At 41.6% G+C, this 14,326-nt stretch overlaps 2 protein-coding genes across 2 annotated transcripts in view; both read right to left on the bottom strand.

Annotated features, from left to right (window-relative positions):
* Positions 1–11,068, bottom strand: part of LOC135097163 (fibrocystin-L-like) — a 36,879-nt gene extending 25,811 nt beyond the window's left edge. The window contains exons 1-2 of the mRNA XM_063998929.1: positions 10,709–11,068; positions 35–149 (exon numbers count right to left, since the gene is read on the bottom strand). Of these exons, the coding sequence (XP_063854999.1) occupies positions 35–149; positions 10,709–11,068 (475 nt within the window). The remainder of the gene's footprint in view (positions 1–34; positions 150–10,708) is intronic.
* Positions 12–14,326, bottom strand: part of LOC135097164 (fibrocystin-L-like) — a 23,400-nt gene continuing 9,085 nt past the window's right edge. Inside the window, exons 4-9 of the mRNA XM_063998930.1 lie at positions 13,997–14,121; positions 13,584–13,819; positions 13,029–13,211; positions 11,631–11,979; positions 11,297–11,502; positions 12–149 (exon numbers count right to left, since the gene is read on the bottom strand). Of these exons, the coding sequence (XP_063855000.1) occupies positions 11,427–11,502; positions 11,631–11,979; positions 13,029–13,211; positions 13,584–13,819; positions 13,997–14,121 (969 nt within the window). The 3' untranslated portion in view covers positions 12–149; positions 11,297–11,426. The remainder of the gene's footprint in view (positions 150–11,296; positions 11,503–11,630; positions 11,980–13,028; positions 13,212–13,583; positions 13,820–13,996; positions 14,122–14,326) is intronic.

The following is a 14,326-nucleotide window of genomic DNA, read 5'->3' on the forward strand; positions in this document are numbered from 1 at the left end:
TGCACCAGAGTGATGGTGACCTTGGTGTTGTCACTGCCAAAGTTGTGGCCAGACAATGTCACTTCCTCGCCCTGCACTGCCATGCTGGTGACCACAGGGGTGAGTGCCTCACTGTAGGTGAAGGTAAGGGTGTCCATCTTGGCCGGCACCTGCAGGAGATTTTCTTTTAAGCTTTTTAAGATTTAGTCACTCAAAAGACACCAAATTACCATATTATGGTTTGAGACGAGAAAAGGAATTTATATAGTCTTTTGCCAAGACACTGTTGATGTTGGATACACATCTAGTCTTAGATATGGTGACAGACTTAAATAATTCACTCATCTTGATCATTCTGCACTGAAAGGAAGATGTGCCATGTGGTAATACAGTAATGCACACATGAGTACCACTGCCAACAGTGCCTCACCACACATCCAGGCAGCAGCTCTGACTCAGTACTCTGCTGTGTTCCTCTTGCCTCAAGTTTAGAGTGAAGACAAGTGTTCTTTTAACTTCATGTATGCACACACACTCACACACACACAGCCTTAGACACACCTCCACACACCTATCAGTGCACCAAGGCCTTCTCTCAGCACCTCAGGAATAGAAATAAAACACTATGACATAGTACTGACACCAGTGCCGTCACCACCCCATGCAAGACTAATGACGGCGAAAGTGGCTCACAAGACAACACTCACTCATCTGTCACTGCCCCCCACAAGAGTAATGGTGATGCAAGCAGTTCAGCCTCACAAGACAACCCTCATTCAGCTGTTCAGAATGACAACACATGTGCAGCCAAAACCATCCCCTTGTGCTTTGGCCCAACACATCACTCACTTTGCTGTTAAGGAGTAATGACTGGGATCATAATTCACTCGTTAATAAATAATTATAGAACTTTTAGAGCTGTGTTTATGGCATGCCCCACTCAAACCCTTGGGCCAACCACTAGGTAATTTGACTTGAGGAATGAGAGTGAAGTAGCAGTACTTGGTGAGCAGAAAGACTTCACAGCTCTAACGTAACTCATAAATAGTGAGAAGCTGGCTTACAACAACTCTACATACACATACACACACACACACACACACACACACACACACACACACACACACACACACACACACACACACAGGTCACAAGCAGCAGCTGAAGAAATATTAGGCAAAGTTTAGAAATTGGCCAGAGTTGAAGAGTACAACCAAGTGTGGATGAAAAAGATAGGACCAGAGAAGAGAGAGCTACTATAAATGAACTAAGAAGAGAATTAAATGAAAAAAAAAAAAAAAAAAAAAAGACCAGAAGTGGAGAAGAGGTTCTATTGAAGGGTCACAGACATGAGGCTGAGAAAGTGGTAGAGGAAAGAGGACAATGCAGAAGGGGAGGTTTAAAAGTGGAGTATACTAACTTAAATGGTCTGATACCAGTAGTGTTGAAAGTTAGAGACTGTTTAAGAGAGAAGAGAAGCCAGATATCATGGCAATTGTTGAAACAAAACTGGAGAGTGATGTGGACGTTTTAGATATTGGTGATGGAAATTACAACCTCTGAATGAGAAATAAAAGATTTAAGCAGGGTTTAGGTGTGATGCTCCTAATTAGACAAGGATTGACAGTGAAATCTACTACATGTGGGGAGGGGAAGGCAGAGGTACTGAAAATAGCCTTAAAAAGAAATGTGGGAAGATGCCAAAATACTGCAGTGACCTATGTTTCCCTTATTCCAACTCAAGGGGTGAGGAAGAATACAAGAGAATGCTGAGAGACATAAAGGCATGTTTATCCAAGTTGCTGGATGAAAATGAGGTGAACTAGTGACAGGAGACTTTAACTGTAAAGAGATATCTTGGGAAAATTGGACCACATAACGTAGCAAGTCATCACAGGGGGACCAAATTACTGGAGTTGGCTGTTGAGAATATTCTGATGTAGTGGGTTAAAGAAGACACAAAATTCAGAGAAAATGAAATACTGTCAAAGCTGGATCTAATTTTTACGAAGGAACAAGCCATAATAGAGGATTTAAAACACAAAAAAACAATAGATAAAAGTGACTATGCATTGATTCAGTTCTTAGTAATGAATAAAAACATAGATATGAGAAAAGACCACAGGAGAGAATGGTTGAACTGCAGTGAGACAAATTTTGGACAGCTTAGGAAGTATTTCATTGAAATGGATTGGAACAAAGTATTTCAAATGGGTGATATAGAAGGCGAGTGGACCACCTTCCTGAACATTTATAATAAAGGAGAGGGGAAATGGACACCTATGAAATCAACAGAAAACCTTTTTAAGAAGGACTGGAGTAACAAGAGATGTGCTACAGCTAGACTGGAGACAGAAAAAAGCATGGAATGTGGAAGAAATATAAGAGACATGACTTGTGGACCAATTATTTAAGAAAGAGGAATGAATATGTTAAAATACAGAGAGATGAGTAGAATTATGAAAAGAATGTTGTGCATAAATGCAAAGACCAACCAAAACTGTTTTAAAAATTTATGAATGGAAAATTGAGGAGTAAAGAAGACATCAGCTGAGTAATAGTTGGAGAAGAAATGGTCGAAGACCCAAAAGAGATGGCTGAAGTGTTCAACAGACACTTCCACTCACTGCTTACTAAAGAAAATTATTTTAGGGAAGAAAGGATAGTGATGGAAAATGGGACTGGTCTGAAAGAGGTAGTAACATCAACAGAAGAAGTAAAGAATATATTGGAAGAGCTGGGAGTATGGAAAGCAATGGGACCTGATAGTCTGTCAAGCTGGATTCTAAAGAAGTGTAGCCCAAAACTAGCTAAGGTGATACACAATATAATTAGCACCACCCTGTTGGAAGGAAAAGTACCCAAAGATTGGAAATAGGCGAATATTACCCAATTCACAAGGCTGGAAGTAAAGGAGACTCATTTAACAATAGACCAGTATTGCTGACAAGTGTGGTACCAAACATCTGCAAAAAGATCATCAAGAACAGATGGGTGAAATGCCTGGAAGACAACAATGTGATAACAGACAGACAATTTGGATTCAGAGAAGGAAGATCTTGTGTAACAAATTTGATAAGCTTCTACACAAGAGTAATGGACATAGTGCAAGAGAGAGATGGATGGACTGACTGCATGTACTTAGACCTGCAAAATGCATTATACAAAGTACCATACAGAAGGCTAATATGGATAACTGAAAAATATAGGAAGATTGGGAGGATCGTTATTAAAATGCATGACCAACTTCTTGACGGAGAGATAAATGAGGACAGTAATCAGAGGCAATAAGTCAAAGTGGAAACCAGTAATAAGTGAAGTTCTGCAATATATGTAAATGACATGATGGAAGGAATGATAAGCCACATGAGTCTCTTTGCTGATGATGCCAAGATTATGAGAAAAGTAACAAATGAAAAAGACTGCAAAGCTCTGAATCAAGACCTAATTAAGATAAATAAATGATTGTTGAGATGGAACATGGAGTTTAATGCCAAGAAATGTAGTGTGGTGAAGTTTAGAAAAAATGTGAGAAAAACAGAAGGCATCTACTATTTGGGAAATGAGAAAATTACTATAAGATCAGAGAAAAAGATCTGGGAGCAATCATTTCTAATAAAGTGTCATTTGTGAAGCATGTAAACAAGATCACTGGATAAACATGCAATCTGCTGAGAAACATGAAGATGGCATTCACCGACAATGAAGATGATATGATAAAAAAAAAATTGTAAACAACAATGACACATCCAGGACTGGAGTATGCAGCATTAGTGTGCTCACCAAGTTTGACGAAGGATATCAGGAAGCTAGAAAGAATTCAGAGAGCTGCAACTAAAATCCCTACAAGCCTAAGAGGGCATAGTTATGAAGAGAAGTTTATGAGATTGGGCCCAACTACACTACAAAAAAGGAGGGAAAGAGGTGATTTGATAGCACTATACAGAATATTGGAAGGGATGAAAAAATTGGGCAGGGATAATCTTGTGATACCTGATAAGAGAGATACCAGAGGACATGGAAGGAAATTGATAAGGAGTGTTTGCAGAAGAGACATCAAGAAACATAGCTTTCCCCACAGGAGCATAGCAGTGTGGAATTCATTTATTGATGAGACTGTGTGTGCCAAGACAGTCCATAAATTTAAAGAAAATCTGGATAAAAGTCAATATGGAGATGGAACAGCATGAGCCTAGTGTGCCTCTTGTCCTGTATTTCACAACTAGGTAAATACACACACACAGTCTTGGCTGCACCTCCACACATCCATCTGTGCACCAAGGCCTTCTTTCAGCACCTCAGGATAAGAAAGAAAACAGACCCTACACACACACACACACACACACACACACACACACACACAATAAAAGAACAGAAGAAAGAGACCTTGGTGTAATTATTACTGACAAGCTGTCACCAGAAACACATGAACAAGGTAAGAGGTGAAACCTATTAACACTGAAAAACATAAGAACAGCATTTGCACATCTGGATGAGGAAATGATAAAAAAAAAAATGATTGTGACCATGATACACCCAGGATTGGAGTATGTAGCTGTGGTATGGTCACCTAATACCAAGAAATCTATAAGAAAATAGGAAGAGTAGTAACAGTCACCTCCAAGTTTGGAGGATCTAATGTATGAAGAAAGAATGTATAAATCTTGTCTTATAACATTAGAACAGAGAAGAGAGAGAGGTGATCTGATCATACTATACAGAATGATGACTGAAATGAAAAACTTGGATAGGAAGGACTTGGTGATGAGGGATACAAGAGGCTCAAGGGTACATGGCAGAAAACTTAAAAAAGATGCATGTAGAAGAAATGTTAAGAAAATAGCTTCCCACATAGAACTGTGGAGGTCTGGAATGATTTGGACAAAGAAGTCATTGATACAAATACAATACATAAATTTAAGACAAAGTTAGATAAAAATAGATATGGAGACAGGATAGCACAAGCAAAGCTCTTTCCTGCATGTCACACACACACACACACACACACACACACACACACACACACACACACACACACACACACAAAGAGGCTAAAGGGAAAAATTAATCAAGAACAGAAGAAAAGACTAAACTTTTTTTAGAGTTTTGGAGAGTTTTTGGAGACAGAGTGAAAAAATGGTGCATAAAGGAAAAGGAATAAATTAAAGTAAAAGAAAAAAATTGCAAAAATGAAGGACTGAATGTGATGTACACCAACACAGACGGACTGTTACACAGGACACTGGAATTATAAGACTATTTAAAAGAAAAAGAATCTGAAGATAGCGTGTTTAACGGAAATAAAGCTACAAGAAGAAAATCAGACTATCATTAACAACAACTACAATATGTGGAGAAGAGACAGGATTGGCAAAGGAGGGGGAGGTGTAATGATAATGACAAGAAATGAGGTGAAGACAAAAATAATGAAATATGGGGAAGGAAAAGCAGAAATAGTGACTGTTAACTTGGAGGATAATCATGGAGAAATACTGATGGTAATAACAACCCACGTACCACCCAAAACAAATTCTTGGAGCAAGGAAGGCTGTGAGAAAATAACAGAAGATACCACTCAGCATTTGAGTAAATTAATCAAAAGTAATAAAACAGAATTATTGGTTGGTGACTTCAATTGCAAAGAAATAAATTAGGAAACATTCAAGGCATGAGGAAACAAGACTGCATGGTGAGAAAGATTTCTGAAGCTGACTATAGAAAACACAATGATGCAATGGGTGACCAAAAATACAAGATATATAAGAGATGATGAACCAACAAGACTTGACCTATTATTAACAAAAGGAATTGACCAAACTAAAGAAATGGTACATGTCCCCCATGGAAAAAATTGACCATATAATGATAGAAATAGAGACTGACAGTGATGTCAGTGCAGATGATGAATCCTACAAACAAAACAGGAGAAACTATGGAAAAGCTAACGTAAATATCTTACGAGATTCTATGAAGCAACGGACAGGAGAAAGCTGAAGAGAGCAAATTATATGCAAGGCAATATAAGACTATATAAGGCAGGAGTGAATAAATATGTCCCACTATACAAACCTAAAGAAAAAGGAAAACTGGTGTAGTTAACGCAAGATGTGCAAGAGCAAAGAGAAAAGAGATGAAGCATGGATAACAACGAAAAGAAGTGGAAACCAAAAAAATAAAGACTTTAAGATAGCAAGAAATGAATATGTGTAAATAAGGAGAGGGGAAGAAAAAGGATATGTAAAAGATGCACTTGAGAAGTGCAAAGATGAACCAAAACTATTCTAGATTCATAAATGGAAAAATTAAACTCAAAGAAAAACTAGAACAGTTGAAGGATGGACATGAAACATATGAAGATCCAAAAGACATGAGTGAATTGCTAAACAAAAAGTTCCACCAAGTTTTCACAGAAGAATCAGAATTTAAAGAGCCACAAGATGTGAACACAAAAGAACAAATGTGGGAAATTACAGTAATCAAAGAAGTTTATTAAATGGTTGAGGAACTGGAAGAGAGAAAAGCAACAGGACCAGATGGAGTATCAGGTTTCATTTTAACAGGTAACAGTTAATTGAACCAGTATATGACATAATAAAATGCTCAGTATCAATTGGAAGAGTGCCTAAGGAATGGAAGAGAACAGGTATAGTGCCAATTTATCAATGTGGAAAAAAAGAAGAGCCATTAAACTACAGACCAGTATCAATGACCAGCATAGTATGCAAGATCTGTGAAAAAGTGATGCAGAAGCAGTGGACAAAACTTCTAGAGAACATGATATAATATCAGAAAAGCAGTATGGCTTTAGATAAAAACAATCATGTGTAATAAATCTGATCAGCTTCTATTCAAGAGTGACTGATATAATGCAGGAGAGGGATGGATGAGTAGACTGTGTGCATTTAGAACTAAAAAAAAAAAAAAAAGCTTTTGACAAAGCTCCCCACAACAGGCTACTATGGAAGCTAGAAAATGTTGGAGAATTAAATGGAAAAATAATAAACTGGATGGAAAGCTACTTAAAGGGAAGAGAAATGAGAATGGCAGTAAAGGATGTAAAAGTCAAAATGGAGAAAAGTAGATAGTGGAGTACCACAAGGATCAGTGCTGGCACCAATACTTTTCCTTATCTACACCAGTGATATGCCAGAAGGAGTAATGAGTTACACAAATTTGTTTGCAGATGATGCAAAATTACAAAAACATATGAAAGACTGAAAATCTACAAGAGGATCTGAATAAAATCTGGGACTGGAACAAGAAATGTGAGATGGAGTTTAATATGAAAAAATGTCATGTAATGTAAGTGGGAAAAAGTGAAAAGAGACCAAAATGGATCTAGAAAATGGGAAATGTAGAAATAATAAAAGTACAAGAAGAGAAAGATCTGGGAGTGAATATACAGGACAGTCAATAATCAGAGATGCACATACAGAAGATGTTCAGAGATACATATAGAACGATGAGAAATATTAGAACAGCATTCCACTACATGGATAAAGGTATGAAGAGAAAGATAATTACCACTATGATTTGACCAAAGCTGGAACATGCTAAATCAGTGTAGTCTTCCCACAAGATGAAACATGTCAAAGAAATAGAAAGAATACAAAGGATGGCAATGAAGATGGTTCCAGAACTGGAAGAATTAACGTATGAAGACAAGTTAATGAAGATAAATCTGCCACATTGGAACAAAGAAGAGAACAGGAAGACTTAATAACTATATATAAATTGTGGAATTGAATGGAAGAAATTGATAATGAGAAACTGCTGCTAAGAGAAGTAGAAAATACCAGATACACACGAGGCCACAGCAAAAAAATAAAAAAAAGAAAGATGCTTGAATAACATAAAGAAACAGTTTCCAACAAAGAAATCCAGAAGTATGGAACAAGCTCAGTGAGGAGGTAGTACTGGAAACGAGTGTGTACAACTTTAAGGAACAACTGCACAAGTGTAGATATGGAGACAGGACCACACAAGCATACCTCAGGCCCTGGAAATTACAACTAGGTAAAATATGCACACACATGCAGCCTTGGCTGGAACTCCACACACCCATCAGTGCACCAAGGCCCTTCAGTATCCTTGATTTAGATAGTATTCTGCTCTCAAATTTATCATTTTGGGATTTCCACATTTTCATGCAGTAGTACATGCTGCTCCTAGAATGAAATGGTGTGCCAGATGTATGAGATATATAACTTTTAAAGGTCCCAGTGCCAAAAAAAAACACACCCTTCAAAGCTGCTTGGTGTGCTGTTTACATATAACTTTTATTACGTAATGCAATACAACATTTTATGTGGTGAGTGCAGGCAAGCAGCTATTACAGGCCATCAGCACTCAAAAGTTAACAAAAGGGAAAGAAGATATGTTATGCATTTGTTTTCCTCAGGTTTTTGTGAAATGTTCTTGTGCTTTCTATGTGTTTTGCATACTGTATACTTGTATGTGTTATTTTTTACTGTTCTACTTTTCAGTGGCAGTAATCATGGGATACCCAAACAGACTTAAATCAAAGTCTGTTCTCCAACTAGCCAAAAACTCCTTCACTAACAGAAAGTGTCAAAACCTTTCAAGATCTAATTCCCCTCGTGACGTCTGGCATCTAGCCAAAAATATCTCCAATAACTTTGCTTCTTCTTCTTTCCCTCCTTTATTTCAACCAGATGGCACCACTCCTATCACATCTATTTCTAAAGCTGAACTCTTTGCTCAAACCTTTGCTAAAAACTCTACCTTAAACGATTCTGGGCTTGTTCCTCCCTCTCCTCCAGCCTCTAGCTACTTCATGCTACCTATTAAAATTCTTCGCAATGATGTTTTCCATGCCCTTGCTGGTCTAAACCCTCGGAAAGCTTATGGACCTGATGGGGTCCCTCTTATTATTCTCTGAAACTGTGCCTCCGTGCTTGCACCTTGCCTAGTCAAACTCTTTCAGCTCTGTCTGTCAACATCTGCCTTTCCTTCTTGCTGGAAGTTTGCCTACATTCAACCTGTTCCTAAAAAGGGTCACCATTCTAATCCCTCAAACTACCGTCCTATTGCTTTAATTTCCTGCCTATATAAAGTTTTTGAATATATCCTCAACAGGAAGATTCTTAAACATCTATCGCTTCACAACCTTCTATCTGATCACCAGTATGGGTTCCGTCAAGGCCGCTCTAATGGTGATCTTCTGGCTTTCCTTACCGAGTCTTGGTCATCCTCTTTTAGAGATTTTGGTGAAACTTTTCCTGTTGCTTTGGACATATCAAAAGTGTGTGAAGTATGAATGCTTCATTGTTACGGGGCTTCACTGTATTGGTTAGGGTTCATAGTTTGTATTGGTTTCATGCTTCACTGTTTCACTAGTGTTTACTTCGCCCCTTGCTCTGTATTAATCATTGAGTTCTGTACCACGCCGCCACCGGCTCGCACCTACGTACTTGTAACTGTCTACACATTAAAAGCACTGGGAACTTGTGACTTTATGTAGCCCGAGAACCTACAAGAAGGATACAAAAAGCTTTTGATAGAGTCTGGCACAAAGCTTTGATTTCCAAACTACCCTCCTACAGCTTCTATCCTTCTCTCTGTAACTTCATCTCAAGTTTCCTTTCTGACTGTTCTATTGCTGCTGTGGTAGACAGTCACTGTTCTTCTCCTAAATCTATTAACAGTGGTGTTCCTCAGGGTTCTGTCCTGTCACCCACTCTCTTCTTATTATTCATTAATGATCTCCTAAACCAAACTTCTTGTCCTATCTACTCCACCGATGATACCACCCTGCACTTTTCCACGTCTTTTCATAGACGTCCAACCCTTCAGGAGGTAAACATTTCACGCAGGGAAGCCACAGAACGCTTGACTTCTGATCTTTCTAAAATTTCTGATTGGGGCAGAGCAAACTTGGTATTGTTCAATGCCTTAAAAACTCAATTCCTCCATCTATCAACTCGACACAACCTTCCACACAACTATCCCCCTCTTCTTCAATGACACTCAACTGTCCCCATCTTTTACACGGAACATCCTCGGTCTGTCCTTTACTCATAATCTGAACTGGAAACTTCACATCTCATCTCTAGTTAAAACAGCTTCTATGAAGTTAGGCGTTCTGAGACGTCTCCGCCAGTTTTTCTCACCCCCCAGCTGCTAACTCTGTACAAGGGTCTTATCCGTCCATGTATGGAGTATGCTTCACATGTCTGGAGGGGTTCCACTCATACTGCTCTTCTAGATAGGGTGGAATCAAAAGCTTTTCGTCTCATCAACTCCTCTCCTCTAACTGACTGTCTTCTGCCTCTCTCACCACCGCAATGTTGCATCTCTAGCTGTCTTCTACTGCTATTTTCATGCTAACTGCTCTTCTGATCTTGCAAACTGCATGCCTCCCCTCCTCCCACAGCCTCGCTGCACAAGACTTTCTTCTTTCTCTCACCCATATTCTGTCCACCTCTCTAACACAAGAGTTAACCAGTATTTTCAATCATTCATCCCTTTCTCTGGTGAACTCTAGAACTCCCTGCCTGCTTCTATATTTCTACCTTCCTATGACTTGAATTCCTTCAAGAGGGAGGTTTCAAGGCAGTTATTCATCAATTTTTGACTACTGCTTTGACCCTTTTATGGGACTGACATTTCAGTGGGCATTTTTTTTTATTGGATTTGTGTTGCCCTTGGCCAATGTCCATCCTACATAATAAACACACACACACACACACACACACACAACACTTACACCGGCCACAGTCAGAGTGAAGGTGGCCACGGTGGCAGAGGTGGAGGGTGGAGTGAGGCAGGTGACTGTGGTGGAGGAGACACTCTGCACCACACAGGTCTGGCCCCCCACCAGCACCACAGGAGAGGCAACCAGACCTTGCAGACCACTTACACTGATGGTGAGCAGGGTGCTGCCACACAGGGAGCCTTCCAGGGGACTGAGGGAGGACACCTGCGGCACCACCACCACACGGCCCTCACTGCTGTACCCTGCGATGTCTGTCACTGTTATGCCCCTGCAGGTGAGGTGTGGTGAGGCGTGGTGAGGTGTGGTGGTGTGGTGAGGTGCAGTGATGCTGTGGTGGCATGGCAATGCCATGGTGTTGTGTGGTGATGCTCTGGTGGTGTAGTGCAGTAATGTGATGTATGATAGTGTGGTGATGTGTGGTGGTGCTGTGGTGTAGTGATGCTGCTGTGGTACAAAGCTGTATTTCTGTCATTGAAGCATGTTCCTTTTTTTTTTCTCATATCATCTCAAACATCCAGTTTCTCTCATCTGTGCTGACCTGTCTGTCTATCTGTCTGTCTGTATGTTAGCTGCACTCACCTGTTGATTGCCTTGACAGTGATGGGCAGGTATGCACCCGACCTCAGGTTGTCCAGGTTGTCCAGATCGCAGGTCACAGAGGTGTCTGAAGCAGAGGTCACACTACAGGATGCTTCATCAACACTGACCTCTACCTGGCAGGCCAGGTCACCAAAGCCTGATCCAGTGATGGTGAGAGAGAGTCGCCGCCCACCACCTGCAGGCCACTGTGTCAAAGAAAACAGGAAACACTCAGCGTGGGGAACCATTATTACTGCCACTGGTGCTGCTATCATTACTACCATTACCATCACTAATGCAAGAGGGACCCTGGCCTGTGCCAGCCTGCCCTCACCTCAGGCCCTTCACAGTGTGGGTGGTGGAGGAGGCCAGGGCAGAGACCACAGGTGTGTGACAGGTGTGGAAATGAAAGTACAGGTATCCATTTTCTGGTGTGGTCAGGTCGGGGAGGTCACACCTGTCCAGAGGCATCTCCAGGATGGGGTCACAGCCACTCATGTTGACGACCTGACTCCCGGCAACCTGGTAGGTGGCTTCCTTGTCACCCAGCAGTGCGGCCATCCTGAGGGCCTGATGAGGTGGCCGTACCACGTTGACTTGGCCCCGCATCACCACACCACCAGGCAGTGTGGGGCCAGCATAATAGTGGATGCCTTGCTGGGGGAAGGCCACTGTGAAAGAGCCTGTGGGAAAGCAATAGTAGTAGTAGTAGTAGTAGTAGTAGTAGTAGTAGTAGTAGTAGTAGTAGTAGTAGTAGTAGTAGTAGTAGTAGTAGTAGTACTGGTGGGAGTAGTAGTAGAAGTAGCAGCAGCAGCAGCAGTAGCAGTAGTAGTAATAGTAATAGTGGTGGTCATGGTGGTAGTATTAACAGTAGTAGTAGTAGTGGTGGCAGTATTAGTAGTAATTTTTCTCACCCCCCCCAGCTGCTAACTCTGTACAAGGGCCTTATCCGTCCATGTATGGAGTATGCTTCACATGTCTGGGGGGGTTCCACTCATATTGCTCTTCTAGACAGGGTGGAATCAAAAGCTTTTTATCTCATCAACTCCTCTCCTCTAATTGACTGTCTTCAGCCTCTCACCGCTGCAATGTTGCATCTCTTGTTATCTTCTATCGCTATTTTCATGCTAACTGCTCTTCTGATCTTGCTAACTGCATGCCTCCCCTTCTCCTGCAGCCTCGCTGCACAAGACTTTCTTCTTTCTCTCAACCCTATTCTGTCCACCTCTCTAATGCAAGAGTTTACCAGTATTCTCAATCATTCATCCCTTTCTCTGGTAAACTCTGGAACTCCCTGCCTGCTTCTGTATTTCCACCTTCCTATGACTTGAATTCCTTCAAGAGGGAGGTTTCAAGACACTTATTCATCAATTTTTTACTACTGCTTTGACCCTTTTATGAGACTGGCATTTCAGTGGGCATATTTTTTTATTGGATTTTTGTTGCCCTTAGCCAGTGTCCTTCCTACATAAAAAAAAAAAAAACTACTCATATTTCTCCTCCTGCCTATTTCTTTTCATTTTTCTCCACTCTTCCTCCACTTCCATCCTTCTCTCTCTCTTCCTTCTTTCTTTTCAATCCATCCTCCTTCCTTTCCTTCCTGTTTACACTCTTCAATCTCTCTCTTTCTCTCCTTGTCACTATCCTTCTATCCCTTCATTTCTCTCACTTCACTTCTGTGCTTTCCTGTCTCAATTTCCCCCTCGCCTCATCCCAGTCTCTCTGTCCTTACCTGCAACAGTCTGTGTCCCTGAGAAGAAGCCAGAATCATCAGCGTCCTCACAGTTATCCACAGGGCTGGCCACCTCACACACTCTGTACTGCAGCTGTGAGTTCTCAGACACCTTACTCCACTGCCAGGTTACTGAGTCTCCCTCCACTACCTCCAGCACACGAGGATACCATGATACAGTCTCTGTGAAAATTGAAGGTAATGGGGTTGCTTGAAGTCCACAAATGGTACTAAGATGACTAGGTTTGGTGAGTGAGAGGTGCTTGATAAAGGCTTCATCTGTGTTCATCAGTGTTTCAGCATCTTATCTTGACTGCTTTTAACAGGTTCTGGTGGAAGTTACTGCAGGTTTTCAGAGGCACTTTCGGGATTTTATGGACAGTTTAACAAGGATAGAGATAGTTTAACTGACTGCACAGGATGTTATTGGAGTTTTCAAGGGTGTTTATGTGACTCTAGTGATACTTTAACAGGAATTCTGCATCATCAAGTGTGTGTGTGTGTGTGTGTGTGTGTGTGTGTGTGTGTGTGTGTGTGTATGAATCAGCGCCTCACCAGAGCTGGTGCCAACATTCACAATCCTGTGGTTGGTGGTGATGGGCCTGGTGATGCAGGTGAGGGCCTCATCGGAGCACTGCAGCACCTCACACTCATACACCTGGCCCAGCTTCACCTTGAGGCAGGAACAATCCGAGCTGAAGCCTGTGCCGCCCAGCCTGACCAGCGTGCCACCCTTCACTGACCCCTGGGTAGCTGAGGCCGAGGTCACCTGCAGTACGTACTCCACTTCCCTGCCACAACATCGTCACTCTATTATCAGTGAGAGAGAGAGAGAGAGAGAGAGAGAGAGAGAGAGAGAGAGAGAGAGAGAGAGAGAGAGAGAGAGAGAGAGAGAGAGAGAGAGAGAGAGAGAGAGAGAGAGAGAGAGAGAGAGAGAGAGAGAGAGAGAGAGAGAGAGAAACACCCACCTGGCAGCAGCACCAAAGCCATCAGCGGAGAGTACCAGGGTATGAGTGCCAGCCGACAGTGCCGGGGTAAGACAGCTCACGCTGATGTTACTCCAATGAGTCGTATAACACAGCTCTGATCCGATCTGGCGGCATGAGGTCATAGGTCAGGTCAGGGGTATTGGGAAAGTGATAGGTTAGGTCAGGGTTACTAGGAAGGTCAGAGGGGGAAGTAGTGACTTTATATCAGTACTAGGGAATTTGGTTGTTGACTCTGAGATGAATGGACATTTCCACCTCGGCTCCCTACCCTTGTTCCTGTTCCCCGGCACCTGGCCCCTCCCCTGCCCT

This window comes from Scylla paramamosain, unplaced genomic scaffold, assembly GCF_035594125.1.
Source record: "Scylla paramamosain isolate STU-SP2022 unplaced genomic scaffold, ASM3559412v1 Contig13, whole genome shotgun sequence".
Lineage (NCBI taxonomy): Eukaryota > Metazoa > Arthropoda > Malacostraca > Decapoda > Portunidae > Scylla > Scylla paramamosain.